We start from the raw sequence: 16,708 nt of genomic DNA, 5'->3' as shown, positions 1-16,708 counted from the left end.
CGGTAAAACACAAATAAAAAATAGATGAAATAGAAAGCAACGCCAACAAGTGCAGCAGGTCGCATGTTTATTACATGGGCCGCAATAAACATCCTTGTGACAACATTCAATTCGCTTACTGATCTATATTAGCATAACTGAATGATTAGAATCAACAATTATTTAATTACAGTTTATAGATCTGATCAGGGTAGCAACCATTCTATTGATAATACAAAGTCAACCTTGAAGCAAAGAGCTCAGACATGCAAAATATGATTCCGGATGCAAACTTTTCTTCATGAATTGTTCAGAAGAGGGAGTTAAAAGTCATCATTGCAGCTCTTGGTTGATATTGCAATCATAGTAACGAGAGCATAGAATCAAGTGCAGATTAGATCGTACACCAGATCGTTGCAGTATACAGCCCTGATCAAATCACATTTAGCAAGTGATTTACATACCAGAAAAATCAGGTTTCTTAACGGGTTTTAAAGTAGTCAAGGAGAACGCTGACAGCCTCAGAGTCCTCTCCAAAGTCACGGACAACGACGACGGAGCAGCCAACAACCTTGCGAGGATTACCCTCACGATCAATCTTGCAAAGACCAACCCATTCTCCAAGCTTCTTGGCATCAGAAACCTTGATCAAATTGATGTTGTGATCGGCGCAAAGAGCCTCGACAAGCTTGACATACTCGCCTTCAGTGCAGGTTTCAACCAATACACAGAGCTGAGCATCGCGACGATCGAGAGCCTTGACAGCCTCGCGAATACCACGAGAGAGACCGTCATTGATAAGAGCCTTTTTAAGAACCTCTTGCAAGGCTTCTTCGACGGTCATGGGACCCTTTGCGGGAGCATCTGCAGCAAGCTGGACTTGCTCGACGACTTCAGGAACTTCTCCTTCTGTTGACATGTTTGATGATAAATTCTTGTTTGGGGAAAAGCCAACAGACGTCCTCACTAGTAGATGACAAGTTAATACTTGGATGCATGCAATAATCGATGGATGGATGGATTCACTCACAGGTTTGAAAAGTAGTCAAACAACACTTTGCGGTTCAGTATTTGGTTTTATGGTCAAGTTCATCAATCACGTGAATAAATTCACAATCTCAAAAAGTCTAATCTTGTCAAGGAAACGCCAATATCATTGGTAAAGTTTATTCAGAGTTATGCTTCGTCTTCAACAGTCTTGTCATCATCCACCTCTGCTTTACGTTTCAAACCCTTCATTTTCCTAGTTTGCATCTGGCTCAGATCTTGCTTATCGATCCAAACACGGCCTGTTCTCTCTCCATATGCATTCTTGTTGACATTCTTTTCCTTCTTGGGCTAGTTATTCAAGAGTAAGTATTCACGCAGAATATACACATCATCACAAGGTGTCAATCTACAAACATCAAGACATGACATTACCTTGACTTCTTTAGGAATTTTGAGCGCATATTTCATCACGTCGGCATCGGCTACACGGGCTCTCCGCAACACAAAGTCAAAATGAGGTGCCATATCTTCCAACTCAACTCGAGGCAGCTTTACACCACTCTTCTTCAGCTGTGGAGCATACACTCTCATAAATATCTTTGACATGCCCTCTCCTTCGGGTCGCAAGGCAGTCAACGATATCACATGTCCAATGCCACGAAGATCGACTTGATCTGCCGTGCGATCTCCACTAAAAAAGTCAAAAAGAATGGACTTTGCAGTTTGTAATTCTGCCAAAGACTCCCATGCATCTCCGTTGAATAGAATGAGTGGACGGTATCCACTGGATATTGAAGTATTCTAATTTACAGCAATTTAAGAATAAAAATGGTGTTGATTAATCATTTCCAAACAGCATTGCTAGAATGGTTTGGTAATCAAAAATACCTTGATCTCTTCCATGTATGTCATGTTGGTCATACCAAGTTCAATCATGTCCAAAAGTTGGTGATTAAACATGCGAGCCAAAACCAAATTATGAGGACGTTTCTTGCTATGGTTGGCTAGCACAATGAATCCAGCATCATTCTTTTGGGATAAAAACTCGAGTGGTTTTGGATCATCAAATGGGTGAATGTCGTTACGTTTGGAGAATGAAACTGCATCTGGTTTTTTAAGCGAGTGCTGCAACACATGGTCAAGGTATACAAAGTTAGTTCATTCGATGCATTTTGACATTGAAATGAGTGGTCTACTCCATTCAGCATAAATAACTAAAAAGTGACACACCAGTTCTTTTAGTCCGTCAGATACAATTTGGCTTGTAGTAGTGCCTTTGAGGAATAGAGCTACTTTAGCACCCTCTTCGATGACTGGCTCTCGTTTTTTGAGTGCTCGTTTGCCCGAGGCAGTCTTTGCTTTTCTAATCAACCACATTAAACACAAATCAATCGTTATGACTTTATTTCGCATGTAAATTAACCTGATTGCACTCTATACTCACACTGTACGCAACATATCAATATAAAATATTTAATTGAATCAACTACAAAATCACCAATTTCAAAAAAAAAAAGAATTGGATTTTTTACTGAAAACGCGTTTCGACTTTCTGCTTGAACCTGACTGATGGCCACGCCTCAAAACTTCTCATAATGCACAACTATGAAAAATACGTTTATTTAAAAGTTTGATACTGATGGAGTCTAAGTAGATTGCGCTCCAGCATCGAAACAGTCACTTTACCGATCGAAGGCACAAAGATGGATGCTTTTTGTTTGATGGCTTCGAGATCAATGTTTTTAAAAGTGGAAAAGTTGATGGCAATCACACCATCTTTGAGAAGTGTAGTGTCCAGTTTGTACTTTTCAGTAGGAACTCCAGTAATGACTACATCTGTTTTTGACAAGGCTTCTGTCAAAGTGATCTTGGTCTCAAACACCTATACATTGGGTAATGTGTTGGTATGCGAACGAGTTCAACATACAGTAACAAATGATACTTACCTCGTGTTTAGAAAGCTTGATACCATCGCCGCGGTGAAATTCCATGATGCCAAACTCGTCAACAGAATACACTCTGGCACCGTCGTTCGCCAGCAAACAAGCAAGTGGACGACCAACCACCTCGCTACGGTTGATGATGGTAATGATACGACCGTGTAAACGGTTTCCATATGGAAGAATTGGATTGTATGCACCAATGTACTCTAGGATCTTAACAGCCGCAAGAGGAGTACAAGGAATAATACACTTTTGAGTTTCTTTCTTGTCAAGGAAGCGAATGTTGTGATACATGTTATACCGATACTTATGGCACAAGCCCTATACAACACATTACGATAAAAATCAGCAAGAGAATAGATACAAACTAGTAGATTAAATTTGGCTGAATACCTCGACATCCTTGGTATAGCTCACGGTATTCTGAATATATTGATCCTACAGCATTGATCAAGCAAAAACAGTTATAAAGGCTACAAGGAATTGAAATGTATTTTATTATATACAGTCCAATGAAATAGCACTTGTATTAACTGACTTACCTGAGCTCCACCAAACACGGGGTAGTAAACCATGATACCGTGCACATTTTCATCCTCGTTGGCTTCAACAATCTTGTCTTCCAGTTCAGTACGAGGACATTCACGTAGCTCAAACTCAATGCCAGTTTGTTTGCAGGTTTTGGCAGTCCATTGGGCATACATACGTGCAGCAGGATCTTCGTTGGCTAAAAATCCTACTAAAAGTGGCTTAATGTTGGATGAAACAATAGTTGCCTTGATCTCATTACTACAAATCAAATGAATCAATAGTTAAAATGGATGCAATCCAATGTGCAAGATACTGCGACAAGTTTAAATGTAAACAGTTCCATATTGGTTTACAGTCGTATTCATCTAGAATGAAACACTAAACGAGTGTCAATGTATAACAAACAATCTCATAAACTGGTTGATGTCCAATTTACTGAATATTGTTTTTTAAACTCATTCGAGTTGATTAGTTCTTTTGGTGATTGGCATACAAACAACAGTTGCAGTCTTTGGTTTCTTGAACTTTATATGTTCGCGATCAAGTTCAAGAAACCAAGGATTTGACAACAGTCGAATCCAATATCCAGATTGTGATGGATGAATCTGGTAATCATACAATGTATGACTACCAAATGACCCGAAATGGATAGTTTGGTTTTGTGTGCATCACATCATGTATGTGGTCTGAAGAATTGTGCAATTTTTGGTAGGAAAGCGCAATGTATATTTAATCATTGTTTATCTCCAAGCAAAACAGCGGTCACTGCAGGATAGTGTTCCGTTTGCATGAATATGGCTGTAGTAGGAAATAGGTTGTAAAATTCAACAAAACAGTGACTGAGAATATATAAAGCACTCATACATGAATGAAGCGGCAACATCGCTGGCCTGAACAACCTTGCAAGCCATTGCAGCAAAAGGAGTTTCTTGAGTGAATGATAAGGAAAAAAGTATGAATTTTTAATTTTTAATGAATTTCATGCAAACCAAGAGTTTACAGGGTTCTATCTGCCGTATTCACGCAAAATGGAACACTTAAATAAGGGTATCAAAGTGTATGGTAAACAGCCAGTCTTGTCAAATAATCGATACCACTAAGTTATTAAAAGTATTGCTGTTTAAACTATCTAATTGGCTGGTATGTCTCGTGGTGACTGGCATAAAAATGGCTTGTATTTCAGAGATATGCAATCTTTGTTCAAGTAAAAGCGCAAGCACACGAATCAAGGTATACAAAGGAGAGGCAAGTTCAGAAAAGATGATTTAAAACCTGTTTGGTCGTGTGAACATCATATGATGAACGTTGTATTTGAATTGAGATTGTCAATTGAACAAGCAGTCAATTTGTAGTAGAAAAGCACAGCGGATATTCAACTATTGTTTATTTCCAAGCAAACAGCGGTCATTGCAGGATCAACACAAATCTTGTATTTTACGCGATTACGGTTGATCATTTATTCAAAGCACTTGAATTGAAGCAAGACAAACTTTTACAACTATTACTGCATCGTTAGTTACAATCTTTGCTAAATCGTACATGGAATACATTACGACCTTGCCCAATATATCATTAAAGTACCTGCAGTATCGTGGATTTGCAGCAGTTACTGCTCTAGCAGCAGTAGTTGCATTCATCAACCTCGTTATGCTAACGATTGTAGTTGTTAAATTAATTCAAAATGCTTCAGCTACAAGAGAGCTCAACGCCATCATTGTAGCATTGAACTTGGGTTGTCTTATTCTCCAACTGCTCGAGTTTATTGCCATTTATGATTTCAACATTCAAATTGACCATCAGCTTGACTGTGGAGTTCCATTTCTAACGGCGTCTATGCTGGGTGGGGCATCGATGCTGCAACTTGAGATTCGTATTAAATTTGATGCATTATTTGATACGGAATCATCCAGGAGCGGGTTTTGGACATATAGATGGAAGTTTTATGCAAGAGTGGGTCTTGCTATTGTTCACTTTGTTTTATGCTGGCCAGCCTATTTGCTATCTTCAGATATCATATGGGTGGATCAGGTACGTTCAATATTTGAAATCAAAAGTAATTGAACCAAACCATGTGTAGTGTAAAACTAAATTAAATGATTGATTATGCATGTAGTGGCATTATGCTGGATTGTCCATTCAAGCTCTGTCACTGTCGATTTTCAGTTTTTTATTGGCTATTTTGATTACGCAACGTCTGATTTTATACTACAAATCCGACCCAAAAGTCGAAGCACTTCGATACCAATGCAATAGTTTAATTTTTCTACTTATAATCACTCTTTTTATGGACATACTTGGCATACTTGCATACACGATGGAAGCTTTTCTTATCCAAGATTCTCGAGAATACATGCGGAATTTAGCAGCACTTGCAGATCAGTTTGCGATTGCAACACTTGGAATAGAGATATTTTGCGAGTCTGCCACATTGCTCATGGTTGTGCATTTAGTGAGATCGAGACAAGCGGATTTTGTACCAACCAAATCAGGCTCACTTTTTGACGAGACCTTCAAGAGCGTTGTGTCCAAAACATGTGCGCCAAGAGAAATCCCAACCACACTGTCAAGCTCACTCTTTAAAAATGTGACGCTTGAGCGACGATGCGACAATGGATCTTCATTGGTATGCAATAGTTTTACCAAGACTTCTATTTCGTGTTAATCTGAACATACCTTACACTTTTTATATTGAAAATAATAGCTATTCGTTCTCATTGTAATTTTATAAATAAATACGAGTAAAAATAGTAGATAAAAATGCAATGATTAGTAGTTTTTAAGATGGTTACAAAGACATTGCAATGTCTTTGAGAGCATTTAGATAAGCTTGTTTGTTCAAGTCAACATTTGAATTAATTTATAAAGAATTGACTTTTAAAAGTATAAGATTTGCATAATTCTTGACTTGTAGAAAATCCAAGTTTTGCAAGTCAAGAATTCAAATCTTTTGATTTTGCAGTTGTAATCGGAATAGTTTTTAAAATCAGATTTTGACATTTCATCTTTTCATTACAAACACAACCATGGCTGAACCTATCAAGATGGAAAAAGACTGGTCGTCTATTGTTGATATACAGCTTCCAGAGGCTGATGTACTGCTCAAGGTATTTACTTTATATTCGTTCATATAAACCTTGTTGGATTTTAATCTATGAAATAGGTCAGCCATTGCTATTCAATGTGTATGTTCAGCTCATCTAGACTTTGACCAACTATTCTACTATTGTGCACATGGATCTGATGCTGTTTCCTGCTGTGTATTCACTTGAGTTTGATGTTTTTTACTTTCAATCCACATCACATTATCACCCCTGGTCTAGTGGGAATCTACAACTGTCCTTGATTCAACAATAGCCTGACACTTGCTCTTGAACTACTTGTTACAACACATACTGTGCTTGAACTACTTTCTAAACACTTTATTTCTGATTCGTGTTTGGTTTAATTTAACAGGCTGGAAAACTCTCGGACGCTATTGAGCAACTGATGGTTTTGGAAAAACAAACTCGTACGGTTAGTTGTTTGCTTGATTATTTGTTAAAAAGCTGTCTTGTTTTATCTGAAATGCAAGGGGGTTTCATGGATCGTATCGGATTCAAATCTTGAAGATGCACCATGTCATGTTTCAACCATTACTATTGAATGTTTCATTCTATCTGTAAAGAGTCTAGGCGTTCATTTAAATATGTCGGCTTGTTTATCAATACTTTGAGTTGTGCTAATCAGTGCTTTATTACCAAACATCTTAGTCTGCAGATCTGTCGTCCAACTCGCGTGTTTTGCTTCATATTATTGGTATGGCTTATGCTGCAAAGGACTGGAAGCATTTGAATGAAAACATTATTGTTCTTTCCAAAAAACGTGCTCTTCTCAAACAGGTATGGGTTCAAACCGCTAGTATTGTTGATACCTTTGCAGTTTGCTCAACACATTTCATTTTTACTGCCATGTCATTCCACACGTTGATAATGATCACTACTAGGCAATTACCAACATGGTACAGCAGGCCATGAAGTACGTTGATGAGATTTCTGACATGAAAGTCAAACTAGAGCTTATTGATACGCTTCGGGCTGTTACTGACGGAAAAGTGAGTTACCAACCTATAATGACTATTGGCCTGTTTAAATTTAAAGACTACATTTTACTCATTTGTAATACGTGCTAGATTTTTGTGGAGGTGGAGCGTGCTCGACTCACCCGTAAGCTTGCAAAAATAAAAGAGACGGAGAATAAAATAGCAGAAGCTGCCGAGTTGATGCAGGAGTTACAGGTAGGTTTGATGATGTTTTTTATACAGTACAAAGTGACTCATGTTTATTCATGTACAACAGGTTGAAACCTATGGTTCTATGGACAAGAGAGAAAAGACTGATTTTATTCTTGAGCAAATGCGTCTTTGCATCGCAAAGAAGGACTATACTCGCGCTCACGTCATGAGTCGTAAAATTAGCCCCAAGTTTTTTGATGATGAAGCCAACCACGATCTTAAAATTCGGTTTTACGAATTGATGGTTCAACATGCAGTGCATGCTGAGAAGCATTTGCATACCTGCAAACACTATCGCTCATTGTATGATACACCATCTATTCTTGCCAATGACGCTAAATGGCAAGAGGTATTTTTTAGTTTCAAGCACATTTATTTTTATTGAAACTAGAGATAATATTTACAAGGCTTGTCTATTGTGTATGGTAGATGCTCAAGCATGTCGTGCTTTACATTGCACTGTCTCCATATGACAATGAACAATCTGATCTTATACATCGTATCAATGAGGACCATAATCTTGGAAAGCTTTCCTTTTTCAAGTAAGTGAGATTGGTTGAGATTTACAGCATAGACTGATGTATTCAAGCATCAACATGACAAGGTTGCTGATTTTGAAATATTTTGCTGTTGATACAGGGATTTCCTCAAGTGTTTTATTACTAGCGAATTGATACGCTGGCCAAAGATTGAAGAGATTTATGGTGCAGCGCTCAAAGCCATTAGTGTTTTTGACCCTGCAACAGAAGATGGTCAGAAGCGTTACAAGACTCTTCACAAGCGTGTTATTGAACATGTAGGTGCAGATGTCTACATTTGTATTTCTAGACTGTTTCAATTAACACGATAAATTTAGAATATTCGGGTTGTTGCAAAGTACTATGATCGTGTTACACTCAAGCGTCTGACCCAGCTTCTTGATCTTTCGATTGCAGTAAGATGATGCAGTATTTTTTGAAGATAAAAGTGTAGATGAGAACCCTACCAACCATTAAGACGGGTTTATTCATATAAATAGGAAACTGAAGAGTTTTTATCCAACCTGGTTGTTGACAAGACCATTTATGCCAAGATTGATCGCCCAGCAGGGATTGTATCGTTTGTAACACGCAAAGATCCCAATACGATTCTCAATGAGTGGTCTCAAGACATCAATTCGCTGCTTGAACTTGTTGTCAAGACAGGACATTTGATTACCAAAGAAGAGATGGTGCATTCAATTACCAAGACGATTTAAGACAGCAAGAATGCAAGCTCACAAAATAAATAGTATTTTTGTGAACACGATGAACAAGACTCGAGATATTTTATAGTTTTTATAGTTTTGATTTAAAACAAGTTTATAACAATTCTTATTGACGGACAGTTTGCAATTCTTTACAAACTGATTGAACGTGTCGAGAACACTTTGGTTTCACAACTGCTGAACCCATTCAGCAGCTGTCAAACCATTTTACAACTGCATTCAAGTTTAAAGCATTCATTACATTCCAAGTCAGACATTGTATTTCAAGTATAAAGAATTCGTTACATTCAACTTTCTATTCAAGTGTTTCTAGTTCATTCTACACTTGTTAGTCTTTGGTTTCTAAAACTTGACATACTTGGAGTACAAGTTGATTCTGGATTGTCAGGATAATGACGGGCAGTCAAAGACAAGGTATTGAATGATCTACTGAATCAAATAAGACGTTCAAGTCGGACTAGTCAAGTCAGAACTTATTGTATGAATAATCCAACTGTTTTCTATGTTTTAGGTCCGCATCGTTCCAACACCAACACATCTGAGCATTCTCTTGGACGAATCCAACAGCATCAGTCTTTGAATAACACTGCAAATAATATAAGTGAAAGTACTTTTATAAACAACAGTCAACTGGCTTCATCGCTTGCATATCCTAATCCATTGTTGGGACTTTCTCAATTTCGGGATAGACCGGATTCACGACAGCAAATGCAATCTGCAATGCTGGATGATTCAGATGTTACTGCAATATCAACTGCTTCTCAACGTAATCCATATCCTATGACTGGCTCTGCACAACGATTACGTCAAATGCCTCAATTTCAACCAATGCTTCAGTCTGGCGTGCAGCAACACATTCAACTCTCTCAGTCTGGTTCGTCCGTGTCCATGCAAGCTGCTCATGCTCCACAGCTTAATCCAAAACTTCAACCTCAGATTTTACAACCTCAATTGCTTCAACATATACAACAGCAGCAATTTTTACAACAGCAACAACATCAAAATCTGTTTCAACAACAACATCAGGAACCTTCGCAGCAACATCTAAAACGATTCCAAAAACAAAATATCACTCCGCCTCTGTTTGTATCGGATTCCTCAGTGCATGGCTTAAAACCGTTGCACAAGTATGAATATAGGCTTCCTTCTGATAGACTTTTGTCGCGATCGGGTGGTTCCGGTGTGTTTTATCATGCATCATCCTTGTATTGCTTGATTCATTCATCTCAACTAACTTGTTCTCAATCCATTTGATTGATCATGTCAGATTATGTAGATGTATACTTGCAACGACACGGCCAGCCTGAAGATAAACTGGACGAAACTACCGTCAAGGCAGGATATACTGATAAATCTCCTGTCCAAAATGAAACTCTGTCCGTATTTGAATCCATCCATATCTATGATCACCTATCCAGAAAAAATGTGTTTCAAGACATGGTCAAGTTTGCATCCACTGTCCTCGCTGCCCAATCTCAAGTTACCTTTCCAAAAGAATCCCAGTTTACCATCTCAAGGCGAACGGGCACATCTTCCAAAACATACGACAACTGGATAGATGACTTGTTTGGAAATATACCTTTTTCAGAACTAAGTAAATCTGTTCCTTTTGGATTAAAACTTGACAAGTTACTCGAAAGTCTGCAGCAAAAACAGGTCTCTCTTGTTCGTGCTACCTGGGCCATCAAAATGATCGGAGTAACCGATCTTGCTAGTTCATCTCGCTTATCCAGAGTCGATAGTCATCTTGATGCTTCGTTTTCATGGACTTCCATCGTCATTGCGTATATCCAAAAACAAATCAACGAAGTCTCTCTTTCTGCTGTCAATACGCCGCAAATCTCTCAAGTTCGCAATCAAAAAAGAACACAAAGTAAAGAAGCTATTGCTGCTGCGGCAGAAGCTGCTGCTAGTAAACATATCTCTCCCAAACAACGACACCATTTTATATCGCGATGGGATTATTTGTATGTCTTGTCATCCGTGTGTTGTAAACTCAGTCTTCCTACAGTGTCTACCTTGCTAACCTATGGTTTATTTTAATGTAGAATGCGGCTTTGTGCCAAGCAATACGAAGAAGGATTGCTGGATCAAGGAAGTTTTTTAAAAAAATCGCTGGAAATATTTAAAATGTGTAATTTCAGTCAGGTACGGCCCTTTAGTCATATAGCATCTTGTTTATGCAATACGTGTCAATCTTTCTAACCACCTACAATTACCTATTTAATAGACCATGTTTGCTGTTACTTTAATATCAATGTTTGTGTTGGAAATTGGCCGCTCTCGCGCATTAATGCGATTGCTAGTTTCTATATGCTTGAAAAAGTTGAAAAAAGTAGGTTCATGTGTCAAAAAATAGAGTTGTAATAGTACAAGCATCTAACATTTATTTTGGTGGATTGTTGTTGGTAGCTCAAACTGCACATCTCCACTTCAGACTTTGCAAAGGAACAATACAACCAGCTAGTTATACTGCTTCAGGTTTGTTTATTTGAAAGAATTGATCTGCTTGGTACTTGTTTTCAATCTGCTATTACATGCCAACACTTTTTTTTGAATGGTATTTTACGGTGTGATGACAGAGAGGATATAGGTGTGCTCCTGACACGTTTGTTAGCACAAAACTGTGGGTCAATTTTGAAGAATTTTTAACCGTTGTTTTTGCTGACGAGCATCAGGTATTTTATATCATGTATTCAAGTTTGATACGAATGCTTTTAGCATGCCAATTCAATCTATTTTGGACTTATGGATTCGTTTTTTGTTTAGACACGAATGGAGGTTGAGTCTCGAAACAATTGGCTGATTTCTTCTGCACCTTTGACTTTGTGTGCATCTGAATCCCTTAATGTGGTATGTAATGATTCATTTTAAAAACTGATGGTTGGAATTGTAGTTTAACTTGTCGAGATGTTTATAATTAGCTGTTTAGAACACTTGGTTATTGGACCAATTACTCTCAAATATATCAAACCTGGGATGCTTTTTTTGATGGATTCACCGATATTTCAATCCATCTACGACATATATTCAACTGGGCACTTGCTGATTCTCGTCCATCTCAAGACAGTCGAGCATTTATTGCGGCTCGACTTGTTTCTGAATGGTACAAAAACATGTTAAACGATAATCTTACTAAAAAGAACCACCACAGTCTTTTATCCATGAATTTCGCAAAGCTTTTTTACAAATTGCTGGATAAGCTTATTGCCACTTTGCCATCTGGTCAGGGTAAGTCGAGTATGTATTCGAATTAGCATGCAGTTTTGAAAAACTCGACTAATGTGCAAATGGGATTGTTAGATGAGCAACATCGACTTTTTTTGCTATTTTCACAATTGGAACAGTTGCGAGTATTTTCAATACGGCAATATGCCCAACGGTTGGTTTCTCGAGGCGATTTGGATTCATCCAGCAATACGTCAGAAAAGGTATACTTGTATTATTTGGGAAAAAACCATGCTTTCATCAGCAAAAGGTGATCAACTCACCAAAATCTATCATTTAGTTTAAATGTTTTTTACAAGGCTATCCACTTCGAATAGCCGAACTTGTCCAGAATTGTCAACTATATCATAAAAATGATGTGAATCTGGCAAATGATTCCGACAATGATTTTTGTATACAAAGCGTTTTGGAACTCATTGTTCGAACCGATACGGTAGGTTTGGTTTGCTATTAAGCCCACCCTTTTGTGTCCAAACAGGCCGACTAAATTCATGTCAATTTTATGATTGCTACCTTTTGAAATCTCTACATTAGGAATCACGCAAGCAAGATGTTTTGCATTTTGAAAACATTAAAAAGCAAATCATTGCGGTTCTTCCTCGAATATATATATCAGGAGATAAAGTAGATACACTACGTGATCGACTTGTCCAAGATATGCCAAAAGACCGTGCGCTTGCATGGCCAAACATGAAATTAAAACAAAACTTGATCAGTCTTGTACCCATATGGAGGATCCGCCTTTCCATATGGCTCAAAAAATGCGTTGTACAGTTTATTGTCAAGGCTCAAGAGATTGGCATTAATAACTGGAAAACAGTCTCAACTCCTGGAAATTCTACTTTAAATGATCGTCAACTGGCTACTGTGATTTGGATTTTGGAAACTCTTCGCGATTATCCTAGTTTACTTGAAGTAAGTTGATTTGGCTGATTGAATAATTTAAAGTCTGATGCTTACCTATATTGCTTACTACTGGTAGATTCTCATGTGGCTTATCAACAAAACTACTGAGCGGAACATCTACCGCAGTATTGTCTTTGCCTTGGAAAGACATCAGCTTGTTTTTCATGCCATGGGCTGTTCACAGCTGATTTTTGATCATCTTTTTGAAAAAGTATCTAATCTTTTTGATTTTGAGCCTATTTCTATCAATCAGGCTTGTCAGATTAATTGTATTTTTGACTCCATTTAAAATATTTTAGCACCAAACGCTTCGGAAACGGGGGACAGGGCTAGATCCACACATTCTTAGACACCTTTTTTCACTTTTAACACACAAGCTTTGCGAGATGGATTTTGAAGAAAGAAAGAAATTAGAAAGTGATCGTGCATTACCGCTAAAGCGAGGCACAAGCAAGGAAATTCCTTTAGAATTTCGCGATTTACGTGATGCCAAAGACGATCGACAATCCATTACCAATGCTGCATCCAGCCTCATATGGAGATTTCAAGATATGCGAGAAGCGCTTGCTCGACTTTTCAAATATTCGTTGATACTATTGAGCAGACAGTCGAGCATAATGCAAAAGTATGTTGAGAGTTTTTATTACGATTTGAGCACCTTACATGGTTTGATGTTTACTAATAGGGTTGTGCATGCTCTACTATGATTTGATTGTTTTTAGAGACGATTTTAGACGAAGGGTAACACTTACAGTTGAAGTTCTTAGAGAGGTTGCTGATCGTAATCCAAGTTTACAGGCATCAATCATTGATCATTATCGCGATACATATGTGACTTCCAAACCATTCACAGTCATGACTCCGGGAACAGAGCTTCTTGGTGGAATTGACAATATGGCTTCTACTTGGTCCATATCCATGATTGTTCAGCTAATTACTTCTCGCTGCTGCCCATTACAAAGATTTTTAGACGAGGTGGTCGATCCCATCATTTCAAGAGCAAAAGCCAACATCGATCTGCTAAAATCGGTTTATTTTACAAACTTGATATCCAATATGGTGTATTTACTGTCTGTAATCTGTATATCCACTGAATCAGTTTCTTTGACTCCTCAGCTGATTCTAACACTACAGCAGTATCAGTATCTTGAACGGCTTCGCGTTGTAGACATGCACACGCCCGCATATCTGTCACGGATTTTACACATTCTACAGTCGCTTGCATTTATACGATCAAGATTGACGTCTACTTCTGCTGCGGTAGATATCGCATCCAACGAACAGCTGTTGAGTGGCATACAAGTGCTTTTGACGTATGTTTTGGAACGACCTGGCTGGTTTAAACATGCATGCATAACTGATCAGTCATGGATATCATTTGACCTTGCACGCCTGTTTACTGATGCCAAAAATCTATTTTCGCAAGATACACTTGCTTTGGATATGGTGCTTCAATCAACTCATGTAGTATTCAAGGCTCTTTGGGATACACACACTTTTGATGGGTATACTGAAAATACAGTCGAAGCTCCGTTCAATATCAATGCTTTTGAAACCTGTTTTGAACGCATTTGTCGTCACTCTAATGCTTGCAATCGAGACCGATGTCAATATCTACTCACCTTGACATTGGAGCTTTTGCATCTTCATCAAAGCATTCATGCCAGTGGTGTGACGGCAGTTTCATCGTTTTCACAATCGGTTTCAGTAGACAGTATAGCAGCATCACGACAAAACATGGCAGAGGCATACTCCAAATGTTGGGATCGGCTTGTTGACGTGTGTTTTAAGGAAGTATTGGGTAGGAATTCCACTAGTCTGTCACATTTGCTGCCAAAAATGAGATGGGAGTTTTTAAAGCGTCTTGTAGTGAGATCACAACAGTTGATGGAGTCTGTTCATTCACTTTTATCTACCACACCTCTTAAAGAATTCAATCTTGCTGGCACGAATATTGCTCTTGATGCTGACTCTCAGCAGCACTTGGTGGTAAATACTGCTAGCATTAAATGTTTTGGAGAATTTACATCCAAGCTTGGTGTATACATGTGTCATCGACTCAAGGAAGTTCGCAAAGCCAAATCATCTGGAAAAACAGCAGCCAAGCAAACCGAAGACGCCTATCTTGCCGACATATCTGTACTGGCGGCTTTTATTCTCCGAGACTTGCTTTGGTTTCAGGAAAATATCAAAGTGTTTGATCTTATGGTAGACAACGAGATATCATTTGGGAAAGCGCATCAGCTCTCTACTGCTGTATCTTCAACAGATTTGCCGCCATCACAGCTTCAAGATCAAGTCATGCTTGCTCAGATTCAGGAAATTTTGATTGCTCGGCTTACACTAGTCAAAACACTTGCACCAGTGATTATGGAAAACCCGATACGATTCCAAATTGTATTGCTAGCCCAGTCGCTTATGAAGCTTCTTGTATCCAAGCTTGTTACCAATACAATCGGCACGTCCCATTTGTTTCAAATCACATTGGACGTGGTATCGTGGTTTATGGAGGAAATACCCAAAGATTTGAGCAAAGGCTTATTTGCATGGCTGGTTAAAAACCGACAAGAGTTTTCACTGCCATCTCCGGCTGGAGATCGAGTCAATCGCATTCTCCCATTTGTTGACCGTAATCGTCTCGTGTCTAATTTAATTTTTCGATCGTCTGGATTCAATGAATCGTTACACGAACTTGGTACTGCTACTTCGTCATCCGCATCCTCTACACCTATTTGGAAACCGTCACAGGTATCCGCTTCTGTATCGACCCAGAGTACCGGCATGTCGGCAAGTATAACTTCACCCACCCCATCAGCTAGCAATACACCTCATTTGGCTCGTGCGCCTATAGTGACGTCAGATTCAAAACATTCTACCAAACCCGCTTCGTTTTTAAAAGTTGACCAGCATTATTTTCTACCTTGGAAATGGTTGGAAGATCCTGGAGATGTTGTGCTGCAACAACAACCTCCAGCACCATCAATGTGCTGGGCAAATCCCAATACCATTGCACCACTTAACAACACACCCATATCACTGACTTCATTTGGTGCAAAAGTACTCCACCCTATGGAGCCTGCGTATATCCAACTACATAAGCAAGGATGGACATTACCCGACGTGGGTAGCCGCGTATCAGATAATACTGCACTGATGGAACTGACGAATTTTTCTGATGAAGAATCTGTTGTAGAAGTTGTCATGACATCATCTACTGTTACTGCTGCATCCACCCAACCCACACCTGTAGCTCATGTGGACATGCCACAACACACTACGTTTGACGCTATGGATATAGATGTAAACCCTAATCATCAGGCGGGTATCATGGATGTCAAAATCCATAGCGGTAGCTTAAAACCAGCTGTTACAAAAGGTAGTCGTATTCCAACCAAGCGTAAATCTACTGATACGACCACCACAGGGATCACAAAAGCAATCAAAAAACACAACTGAGCTTATAGTATACACGGTTTAATCGTTTTGAAATGCATGGTCTGGGTTAAACATTTTAAAGATAAAGGGGTTGTAGATATGTATTCATTTTTGTTCAAATGAATGGCTTTATTTTTAATAGACTTCAAGGTGTGCCAACCTGATGGGATAATCTGGTTT

General features: G+C 38.6%; 6 protein-coding genes across 6 annotated transcripts; 3 read left to right on the top strand and 3 right to left on the bottom strand.

The window, feature by feature from the left end:
- Positions 1-29: 29 nt before the first annotated feature.
- Positions 30-934, bottom strand: BATDEDRAFT_92577 (ribosomal 40S subunit protein S12). The gene is made up of 2 exons (XM_006682837.1): positions 444-934; positions 30-123 (listed from the first exon to the last, which is right to left on the bottom strand). The coding sequence occupies exon 1, from the start codon at positions 896-898 to the stop codon at positions 461-463; it is 438 nt and encodes a 145-aa protein (XP_006682900.1). The 5' UTR covers positions 899-934; the 3' UTR covers positions 30-123; positions 444-460.
- A 221-nt stretch (positions 935-1,155) lies between these two features.
- Positions 1,156-2,427, bottom strand: BATDEDRAFT_92576 (rRNA-binding ribosome biosynthesis protein RPF2; the record flags this gene model as incomplete). Its single annotated transcript, XM_006682836.1, has 5 exons — positions 1,156-1,317; positions 1,402-1,770; positions 1,858-2,094; positions 2,200-2,332; positions 2,414-2,427. 5 exons carry the CDS (start codon positions 2,425-2,427, stop codon positions 1,156-1,158), a joined length of 915 nt encoding a protein of 304 aa, XP_006682899.1.
- A 139-nt stretch (positions 2,428-2,566) lies between these two features.
- Positions 2,567-4,373, bottom strand: BATDEDRAFT_18106 (methylenetetrahydrofolate dehydrogenase (NAD(+))). The gene is made up of 5 exons (XM_006682712.1): positions 4,308-4,373; positions 3,455-3,701; positions 3,306-3,350; positions 2,916-3,233; positions 2,567-2,851 (listed from the first exon to the last, which is right to left on the bottom strand). The coding sequence occupies exons 1-5, from the start codon at positions 4,352-4,354 to the stop codon at positions 2,588-2,590; spliced, it is 921 nt and encodes a 306-aa protein (XP_006682775.1). The 5' UTR covers positions 4,355-4,373; the 3' UTR covers positions 2,567-2,587.
- A 609-nt stretch (positions 4,374-4,982) lies between these two features.
- On the top strand, positions 4,983-6,105 carry BATDEDRAFT_28492 (uncharacterized protein; the record flags this gene model as incomplete). The annotated part of the gene is made up of 2 exons (XM_006682768.1): positions 4,983-5,471; positions 5,557-6,105. 2 exons carry the CDS (start codon positions 4,983-4,985, stop codon positions 6,103-6,105), a joined length of 1,038 nt encoding a protein of 345 aa, XP_006682831.1.
- A 373-nt stretch (positions 6,106-6,478) lies between these two features.
- Positions 6,479-8,995, top strand: BATDEDRAFT_18102 (proteasome regulatory particle lid subunit RPN5). Its single transcript, XM_006682711.1, has 10 exons — positions 6,479-6,547; positions 6,897-6,956; positions 7,193-7,321; positions 7,426-7,533; positions 7,612-7,716; positions 7,778-8,062; positions 8,143-8,255; positions 8,353-8,509; positions 8,570-8,647; positions 8,732-8,995. The coding sequence occupies exons 1-10, from the start codon at positions 6,485-6,487 to the stop codon at positions 8,948-8,950; spliced, it is 1,317 nt and encodes a 438-aa protein (XP_006682774.1). The 5' UTR covers positions 6,479-6,484; the 3' UTR covers positions 8,951-8,995.
- A 356-nt stretch (positions 8,996-9,351) lies between these two features.
- Positions 9,352-16,549, top strand: BATDEDRAFT_36274 (uncharacterized protein; the record flags this gene model as incomplete). Its single annotated transcript, XM_006682804.1, has 15 exons — positions 9,352-9,373; positions 9,471-10,139; positions 10,227-10,926; positions 11,008-11,107; positions 11,190-11,294; positions 11,372-11,440; positions 11,542-11,637; positions 11,729-11,812; positions 11,884-12,190; positions 12,263-12,390; positions 12,468-12,620; positions 12,722-13,102; positions 13,170-13,304; positions 13,393-13,718; positions 13,816-16,549. 15 exons carry the CDS (start codon positions 9,352-9,354, stop codon positions 16,547-16,549), a joined length of 6,009 nt encoding a protein of 2,002 aa, XP_006682867.1.
- Between the last annotated feature and the right edge of the window lie 159 nt (positions 16,550-16,708).

This window comes from Batrachochytrium dendrobatidis (assembly GCF_000203795.2).
Source record: "Batrachochytrium dendrobatidis JAM81 unplaced genomic scaffold BATDEscaffold_18, whole genome shotgun sequence".
Classification (NCBI taxonomy): Eukaryota; Fungi; Chytridiomycota; class Chytridiomycetes; order Rhizophydiales; genus Batrachochytrium; species Batrachochytrium dendrobatidis.
This window is presented reverse-complemented; position numbering and strand designations above follow the sequence as displayed.